Source organism: Protomyctophum bolini (genome assembly GCF_963924005.1).
Source record: "Protomyctophum bolini genome assembly, chromosome: 5".
Taxonomy (NCBI): domain Eukaryota; kingdom Metazoa; phylum Chordata; class Actinopteri; order Myctophiformes; family Myctophidae; genus Protomyctophum; species Protomyctophum bolini.
In genome coordinates this window covers 33,520,081-33,530,456 of record NC_137866.1, presented here as the reverse complement: position 1 = coordinate 33,530,456, position 10,376 = coordinate 33,520,081, and the positions used below count along the sequence as shown (strand labels likewise).

Genomic DNA, 10,376 nt, shown 5'->3' with positions numbered 1-10,376 from the left:
CATGAGCCACGCACTGCGCAAGCGCAGCCACGGGAGGAGGGGAGATGACCATTGGATTCATCATGACATACAGTGATATGATTGGATCATAGTTTTCCCCCCCTCCCGCCTCTAGTGGCATTTGATTGGAGAGTGCCAAAAGCGCCATGAATGGGATTGGACAGTGGTCAAAACAGGAAATCCACTATCCATACGCCAGTGGTTCCCAAAGTGTGGTCCGGGGACCACAATGGGTCCTTGAAGGGGTTTCAGGGGGACCTAGGAAAATGTGTATTTACTGGTGTTTTCATTGTTTGTTTAGGTAAACCAAAAACATCCCCATCTACCAAAACAAACAGTGAAAACTACGGCTAAATTACAAATTGGCTCTCAAACTTTCATTCCAAGTTGTCAATTAAGGACTCCTTGGCATAAAAGTTTGAGAACCATTGCCCCTAGAGGGCCTACACTACAGTTCTGTTCAGTTTCGAAAATGTACATCCAGCTGTGTAGAAGACACCCATGACAGGTGGACTTCTTTTTTGATCATCTCAGATCTCACTACTGTTAATTGGAATGTTAACTAGGCCTACAACAACAACAAACAAAACAAACAAACATTTCCACATTGTTCTTTACATCCTTGCATGTGGTTTTCACATGCGGTTATGGGTTATCACAGATGAGGCTACGTTCAATCATCAATCTACTCAGCCCTGGGTCTTGTTCATTTAAGTAGCCTACTGAACAGATGAATAGGCCTATTAGTCTACTGGCCGCCCCCATAAGTCCCATGTTAGACCCAGAAATGTTGGTTTAATAAACCATGGTGCAAATGTCATCTATAGGCTTAGAAGATGAGATTAAGCTTGGTTGCTAAAAGTTGCACGTTGAGCAATTTGAGTTATTAGCATAATATGTAACCATACCGATATCCTGTATAAGGCAAAAACATGTACATTTCATCATGCTTTAAGTAGCATGTGACATGTCAAACTAGGGGGTTTTCATGATGCTGAATCCATTCCCAGCATTATTTTTGCAAAAAAAACACTCCTTGGGCTAAAAACGTCCATAGCCGCAAATATGCTGACCTCATCACATTTGTCAAGACGGCGATAGCCATTTTTAGGCCAAGGAGTGTTTGTTTTGCAAAACTAATGCTTGGAATGGATCAGCATCTCATGTTTGACACGTCACAGGCTACATAAAGCATGATGAAATGTAGATGTTTTTGGCTTATACAGGATGTTAATGGTATTGGTATGGTCACATATTATGCTAATAACTCAAATTACTCAACGTGCAACTCTTTCAGCGCCACCTGGTGGTCACCAGTTTAGGCTCTGAGTGCCAATTCTCCCATTATAAAGAAAGAAAGAATTTGTAATTCTATTATGCATGTAATGTGCACCTGTACACCAGATTAGAGGAATTTTCAAAATATGGTTAAAAAAAAAATCCCAAGGGAGAGACGTCTTAACGCCCGTGGCATTACAAAGACGGCAATAAGACGGGATAACGTCCCTGGCACTTAAACAATGATTGCTATTGGAATATAGAGCTATGTAATACTATTTGGTAGAGCTATTGTAATACTATTATACAGCTAATGTCTGTCAGTGACCCTCAGAACATCTACACACAACTACTATTTATTCCATCATATTCCTCCATTTATTGATGAAGAACTACTTATGTTCTCTTACTTTGTATGTATTTTATTTTGGTGATATTGTGGAAAGCACACTATGAATAGTTGTTACTGTGGAAATAACTAAAGGGGTGAGTCATAAATAAACAATAAAACATAAACAATCTTTTTAATTGCACCATTTATAGGTTAGTACTTGTCCTCCAGACTTCCCATAGGCCTAGATCTGTCCCAGTAACTTGCAGTAGTTTCCACAGAAGCATTTTATCAGAAGCATCTGAGTACACTAAATTAGGGTATCTTTTGCCATGCATGAGTGGACACAGTAGACCTATGCCAAGAAGACTGCCAGATGGCTGTTGTACACCATCAGCTGCTGCTGCTAAACAAAGCATAGTGATGATGATAAGCATGCATGCACACATTTCTATTTATACTGTGACTTATACAGCAGCCTATCTTACTACGAACACATCAATAATACAATGAAATGCACACACTTTTGTTGTAACGTTTTGTCAATAGTGACATGCCTGCCAACAGTTGAAAGGGTTATTATTTTTTAATTTTTTTAGGCTATATTTATTGATTTAGTTATTATTTTTGACATTTTCTCTCGTGACCCCATGCCGTTTACAGCAATGTCACTTATAACAACAGTCTCTGACATGTAATGTATATATCCTGGCCACACATTGGACCATTCCAGAGAGACGTCACGCGGCGGCACATAGGGGCGGGACAGTACGTTACATGTGAGAACCATAGAGGTGAGAACATGAGAAGGAATCATCGCAGCCTGTTCTTGTTCGTGGAAAATTAAAACAATCAAGAAAATGTCCATTGTTTGTATTCCTTTGGGGCGAAATGCATGGGCATTTAGGAACTCTAGCGCAATGGTGGTAAGTGCAAGACAAGATGAACTGAGCATGGCTTTGTTGAAAGGATAGATCTCTACCATCTTTGCGATATGTCTATTTGTTAATCGGGTTGATGACCATTTGAAATATCCTAGGCCTACCGTTTTCTATTTTAAATAGGCTACCAAAGTGTACTCGATGAAATCAATAAACCATGTTCAAGCTTGCTTTAGATAAAGATAGTGTGATGTGAGAGAACAGACTATAGGCTAGTTGTTGACTTGTTGTGCAACTCTTCCAAGTCTATGTTTTAGTGATTCTAAAAATGTAACAGTGCTATAAAGTGTTTGTATTTTATTCCTTTCAGATATAAATGGAATATTCACCCGTTTATTTATTTTCATCTCCAAATCCCAATATGTTGTTTTTTGTCTCAGAATGACAGTTAGGTAACAACAGGCAGAAAAGTGATGTAACACAGTAGTAGTAGCTACATTGTATCAGCGTATACATGCCACTAGGGGGCAGTGTCGTTAGTTGTTTTTAATGCAAAGCACACTAATAGAGCTGCCTGGAAGGCCTGGAACAGGAGGATTGGATTACCAAACTCTGCATAACTTCTGACAAACTGTGTCACTTCACAGAGACAAGTGTCATGGCGTGTCCTTGAAATGATCTTATGTGTATACATTTTGTCATGTAACATACTTTAAAAGCTGCAATCTGGAACTTGATTTATAATGAATAAAACATTTGAACTCATCTCATGCTAGACTGTATGATGTGGCTGGAGCCGGATGAGGGTATCCATCTCCCTACTCATTGAACATTTTAAACCCTGATGTCGGGTAGTAGGACACTCACTGGTTGTCGTTGACAAGTAGAGCTGGCTGAAGCAGTGCAATATCCTCCCAAGGACAAGCAGGCATTATGTTTTAGCTCAGCGGTAGATAAACAACATGATCACTCAATTGGGAGACTCAGGTTTGAATCCCTGGTATGACATTGTTGCTGTCCGGAAGAAACTCCATTTTTGAGGTTTTTGTATTTTTTTTCCTTTTATATCATAAATCAATGCTATTGAACACCCTTTACGTCTGTGTGTTGGTCAACAAAATATTGAACCATTAAAAAAGTATTAAAAAGTGCTTCGACAAAGACCTCCTGACTCCACTTGAGCTGGGTAGTTTTGTAATTTGCTGAAAAATGAACATTTTGGAGTTAGGTGGTGGACAGCAGAGCAGAGACATAACAGTTATGGATTACAGCTTTTAACAGGACTATAATTTAAAAACCAAATGAATACTCTTACGTATTGACTCACCCTGCTCAGATGGTGCGTCACGCACAGACAGCGGCTACTCCAGCCCCCAAGCCCAGGGTCAAGAAGTTCCAGATCTACCGCTGGGACCCGGACACCGCCGGTGACAAGCCCCGCATGCAGACCTACGAAATCGACCTGAACGCGTGAGTGATGACCGTCTCCGTCTGACAATAGTCAGCCTCTTTGTTTTGTCATAATTTTTCTACATTCACCTGTTTGATTTGATTGTTCATATCCTAGATGCGGTCCAATGGTCCTGGATGCACTCATCAAAGTTAAGAACGAGATGGACGCAACTCTAACATTTAGGCGCTCCTGTCGAGAGGGTGAGCTATTAGCATAATATACTAGATGCAAATAACTAACTCCAAAATGTTCATTTTTCAAGAAATGAAAAATTGTAATACATTTCAATAGCATTGAATTATGAAAATAATCAAAAACCTCTAAAATGGAGTCAGGTGGTTTCTTCTACATACAGTAACAATATTATATATTAACCCATATATATAAAACCGGGAAAGCATCTGTGTCATTTTACAAGTGATACATTTACAAGTGATATGCTTAATTTATACTCCAGTGTACAACAGTGTTGTATGCAGAAAATAGCACATGCTCACACCGTGTTGCGATGCTTGTAGATGGTCTAAATAATATCTCTATTGGGGTCTCTTGGACTTTCTGACGCAGCGATTGTGTTTTTTGTTCAGGGATCTGTGGCTCGTGTGCCATGAACATCAACGGCGGCAACACGTTGGCGTGCCTCAACAAAATAGACACCAACACAAGCAAAGTGACCAAAATCTACCCTCTCCCGCACATGTATGTCGTCAAAGACCTGGTACCGGTGAGCACAGCATCTCTACTTAAAAGCCTGTTGGATTCTTTGAAAACAAGTTAATGAGCCGTTACATTTTTTGAGGGGTGCTAGCCCCCTCCTATTCCCAGCTTTGTGTGTGCGTGTGTACCCGATGATTTGATTGGCTGAGCACGGAATTGAGGATAAAAAGTGAGCACAGAAAATTGAGGACGTCAAAAGTGATTGGTCGGAATGTGATGATGTATGATGAATCTGTATCATAAGAGCGCCACATGGGTGTGATTATTTTGCATGCATTCATTGTTCATCTGTGTTTTGAGTGAGTAGAGTTCTTTATTTCAGGACATGAGCAACTTCTATGCTCAGTACAAATCCATTGAACCCTACCTGAAGAAGAAGGACGAGACACAGGAAGGGAAGGAGCAGTACTTCCAGTCAGTGGACGACAGGCAAAAACTGGTACGTAACGTAAACCTGCTCTGAACCCCCCTAGACCAGTGGTTCCCAAAGTGGGGTCCGGGGACCCCCAGGGGTACCTGAGGGAGTTCCAGGGGGGACCCATCTATTTTGTTCATGTTCATAAAGTGCTAAAGTGTTTAAAGCAGTGGTTCCCAAACTTTTTCATGTCAAGGACCCCCAAATTGACACTACTTAGCCTGTGGACCCCCATTTGAAAAGATATGCCAGGGACCCCCATAAGAGAAGACGTACACATTTAGACGTCTACATTTAGACGTCTACATTTAGACGTACACATTTAGACGTCTACATTTAGACGTCTGTATACATTTAGACGTCTACATTTAGACGTCTACATTTAAAATTGCGGCCTGTGCCCAGCACCATGCCAAAGCTTTTTCCTGCAGGAAACACTGCTTGTGGTTGTAAATATATTGTTATCCGTGTTGCGAGGATGAGGGGGTACCTGGAAAAATATCTACCCCAAAAGGGGTACCTGGTCCAAAAAAGTTTGGGAACACCTGCCCTAGACAATAGACAATGTTAATCACTGTCTTGTCTTAAAGCGATGTTGAACTTTGGTGAAACCATAGGTTACATCTAGCTATCTGGTCATGACGTAAGTCCAAATACTTTCAATCATCCTTATCTGTTGCCCCTTTGCTCTATGAGTGAGGAAAGTAGATATTCTCTCTCTCTCTCTCTTATCATTGCATGGTGAAACAAGTCTCAAAATCACACTTTTAAAATCACAAAAAACAAGTCATAAAAATAAAGACACTTAATTCTGTGTTCCCTCCTCAGATAATTTTATATTAACAAGAGATAAAGATACAACACAGTACATCATGGCCAGGTAGCAAAACAAATCCTATGTTCTAAAGAAACTCAGTCACTTAAACTATACCATTCGACAACATACCTTGGTGTTGTGAGTCTATTTGCGAAATCAGACCTTCCAAATGAAACTTTTAAAATAAGAAGCAGAGACAGAGAGCAGGGAGCCGATGATTTTGATTCACTTTAACCCTGTTGGTAGAATTGCATGGCAGAGCCTTGTAATCACTCTTTGTGTCTGTGGAACTGGGTGGGAATGATCAGTAGGCTGCCCCGGAGAGAAGATTAACTTTCAGTTCGAAAAGGAAAAGGCCAACGTCACAATCAAGGTCAAGTGCAAAATTGAGAACAGATGGGTGGATTGAAATCATGAAATGCGGGGAGAATGATCAGTAGGGCTGCCCTGATGATTAACTTTTCTGTTGAAACGGCAAACATCAAGGTCACAATCAAGGTCAAACTCAAAATTACATCATTAGTCATATATCAGGAACAGTGGAGAGTTCCACCGGTGATGCAATCGGGATCGTGTACGGCGCATGCACACACACACACACACACACAAACACACACACACACACGCAGCACAAGCGTGCGTGTGCACACACACACACACACACACACACACACACACACACACACACACACACACACACACACACACACACACACACACACACAGTTTAGGTATTTAGCAGACACTCATAATCCAGATAATAATCTTCAGTAAACAAGGTATACATGAGGTATACATCAAATGCATAGAAATAGTAATCTAATCAGATTTGAGTGAAATTTCACACATACATAGGCCAACCGAGGACTGGAACTTTCCCAAATTGGTCAACAACAAGTATTCAACCCTGGCATGCCATGTTTTCCACCAACGGAGTGACACATGACCAATAACATTGTCAGACTTGGGCAAACAGAATTTGTGTCTCTCTTTATCTCCAAGGACGGCCTGTATGAGTGCATTCTATGTGCCTGCTGCAGCACCAGCTGTCCTAGCTATTGGTGGAATGGAGACAAGTACCTGGGGCCTGCTGTCCTCATGCAGGTGGGTCTTCACCTCATAGGATACACACAAGTGACACATTAGTGACGTTACCTCTTAGAAAGTTATATTCTGATATAGAAATACGTATAATACATAATAGCGCTGTATAGCGCCTTTTTGATTTAAAGGACCCCTAGTTTGATGTGCATTAGGCCATGGACCCCCATTTGATACATCGTTTTTTTAAATCTCAGGAAGCCAATCTACATAGTAAAATCCTCATTTGGTTCAATTTTTAAAACCCTAACCACACCAAAGGGTCAAGACGGGTTTAGCGTTGTCCCTGCGGTGTGATATGTCCTGTTGCATGTTGACACGCGTTGATGCGCGTCGTCCCTAGTGATTCAACGCATGGAATTCAATGCCCCAAACCACACCAAAGGGTCAAGACGGTTTTAGCGTTAACCCTTTGCAACCGTCTGGACCCAAGGAATTGCATGGTGACCCTTTGGTGTGGTTAGGGCTTTACACTCACTGCCTTTTGTTTCTCAACTATAATCAAAGGATTAATAGTACAATCAAACCCTGCAAACCCATCCAGGACTGCTGTCGTTGTCCAGACCGCACGTTGATAACCAGTGTATTAGCTAACGCCATATGACATTTTTCGACAGGCATATCGCTGGATGATTGACTCCCGTGATGAGTTTACAGAGGAGCGTCTCTCTAAACTTCAGGACCCCTTCTCCCTGTACCGCTGTCACACCATTATGAACTGCACCAAAACGTGTCCCAAGGTAGGACACAGACCACACATGTTTTCCTGCTGCTCTTGCTCCGTTTTTAACATGCCATTTCATTGGTTTATTTTCACAGGGACTGAATCCAGGGAAGGCCATCGCGGAAATCAAGAAAATGATGGCCGTGTACAAGGAAAAGAGAGTAACCGTGTCATAAATAATAATATCGTAGCGACGGTACCGTGCCATGAATATCTTGATCCTCCACTTCCATTTCCACCAACACTAGCATGACTGAGGTCATTTTTACCTATTCTTTGAGATTTTGTAGTTGATTATCTTTGCCAATGAAGATTTCAGAAAGTTCCCCTTCCATGACCATCATCATCCATCACCATTCCATCATCTCAGCAATTTTTGACATCTGAAACATTTTCTAAATATGAATTTAAGCACATTCTACTTCTGTCACATTTTTTACTTCAGTCATGCTAGTGTTTTAAGTGAAGGCCCAGTTATTTACTTTTATTTTTGCACAACAGCGTTTTCTTTCTTTTTCTTTCTTCTTTTTTAAACATTGTCTGTTTATTTTAAGTTATCACAGGATCGACAAATAATTTATTGAAACTTACCCAAGGTCTGTAAGGACTCCAGTATTTACACTATGTGTAACAGTTAACCTACATCGCACATTTTACATTTAAGGCATATAGTTGTATGATGCAGGCACTTTTTGGTAGTGTAAAGTGAATATGAGAAGAAGTGAGCAAATAAATAACTTCCTTGTGAGAGAATGCTGGGTGGAGAAACGGAATGCAAGATGTTTTGAGCACTTGCTGGCTGTGATGAGAGACATTTAACCACAGAGCGATGGATTGTATTAACATAATGTCACGTTCTGGGCGATGTATGTTCTGTAAATGCACTGCATGCTATGTGGAAAGCAGTGGAGGAGAAAACCCATAATTCAACATGTAAATATTATTTAAACACATTAAATACATGGTGACTCAGTCCCGAGTAAAAGTTTAATGTTTATTGTAAAGTTTGGATTTCTTTTGAATTCATGTTTTGTGTTTGTGAAGCAGTCTTGGTGTCGTCCACTGGAAATAGACCATCTGCAAGCTTACAACTCGTTGCCAATGCCATTGCTCCTTCTGAGCTTGCAGATCGGCTATTTTTGAATAGCCAAAGTATATAGGGAAGTGTCACACACTTGTAGGCTACCGATGTCCTGCCCGGCTGCCCCATAACTGCAATTAAAGATAGGTTAGAGTTACTCCCTAGCGTAGCGCTTCATATAATATAAAGCTCCCTCCACTATTGCTGTTTCCACAATAAACAATAACAGTTCTGCTATAACAGATTTAAGTAACAGATCACATGCATTGTGGCTTTGATCCAGCATGCAAACAATTAAAATTGTTCTCAGTTCCGCCAGAAGATGGCACCACATAATGTGTTCTCAAAGGCTACAATGGGAAAATAAAGGGAGGCTGCACACTCAAATCTGTGCACAACCAGGTATTATACACACACACCATAATCAACCAGTGAGATAGGATAGAATATATGTTCATCACTTGATTGGTAAAAGTGTCCACACCTGTGGGAGTTGTAGTCCTATCATTTAGTGAACTACAAAGGACACAAGTGTCCACTGAGACAGGGAAACACCACAGTCATAAAGCAAGGAGCAAATGTAATCTTTTGTCATTTGTTTATAGTATAATACAACACTCATGTCAAAGTGCTAATTTAAACCTAGAGGTTGTAAACCTTCTAGGCCAGGTATGGATCCAATAGAGCACTCTCTGGTATAACCCCCTCTCTGAAGATTAATCTGCTCTATGCCCTGGAACCTAAGGGAGGAGATGGGATGAGAGTGATTAAAATGACAGGCTACAGGGTACTTTTCATCTTTTCTCCTTTGTGTTCACTGATTCTTTGTTTGAGGGGGACGGATAGTTTTGCCAACATAGATTTGATTTTGTCACATGGGCATTTTAACAAAAAAAAAATGTGTTACATGTGATGAAAGGGCTGCCAGAACCTCAGAATGTATATCATACATTGTGAGAAGCCAGTACAAGTAAAAGAAAACGGAACAGGGGGGTGGGTTATCCGGTGCGGACGGAGGCGGTGGTCATGCAGGCCGCCAGAGATGTGTCCGCATGTCGGACATGCGCTGCTCCCGTGCTTGCGGTTATGGTTAGGTTAGGGTTTGAGGTGGGTTGTCGTTTGTTGGACCAATGACTAGTACTAGTCTGCCTCACATCACAAAAAATCAGCTTCAATGTGAAATTTATGTTTTTCTTAGGTGGTGCATACTTTTAATAAATCTGGCTGACCCCAAGCATGCAAATAACTTTGTTATCGTTCATAACAGCCAGCATTGTTCTCAAAATTCTAATGTGGACGTCACCTGGCTTTACATCATACATATTCATTAATTATGACCTTGCTTGCTCCTTGCTCAGGTTAAGCACTAAAATGATTTAATTTCACCTCACCTAATTTCGCCTACAAGAAGAAGAAAATGTTAAGAATTATTTACAATGCAACAACTGTCAATTATGCTTCCAACAATGTGAATGCCCTTCAGCTATATCTAGCATGTCTTATTGCAATGGGGAAGAAAGGTTTGGCAAGACATCTCTGCAGTAGTCTTGTCTTGACAAAGAGAAATGCTCAGAACTC

At 40.8% G+C, this 10,376-nt stretch overlaps 1 protein-coding gene across 1 annotated transcript; it reads left to right on the top strand.

Annotated features, from left to right (window-relative positions):
• The first annotated feature begins 2,404 nt into the window (after nt 1–2,404).
• LOC308314900 (succinate dehydrogenase [ubiquinone] iron-sulfur subunit, mitochondrial-like) lies at nt 2,405–8,689 on the top strand. The gene is made up of 8 exons (XM_080762684.1): nt 2,405–2,535; nt 3,827–3,960; nt 4,058–4,143; nt 4,531–4,667; nt 4,983–5,099; nt 6,895–6,996; nt 7,611–7,733; nt 7,813–8,689. Exons 1-8 carry the CDS (start codon nt 2,470–2,472, stop codon nt 7,891–7,893), a joined length of 846 nt encoding a protein of 281 aa, XP_080618810.1. The 5' UTR covers nt 2,405–2,469; the 3' UTR covers nt 7,894–8,689.
• Nucleotides 8,690–10,376: the final 1,687 nt, after the last annotated feature.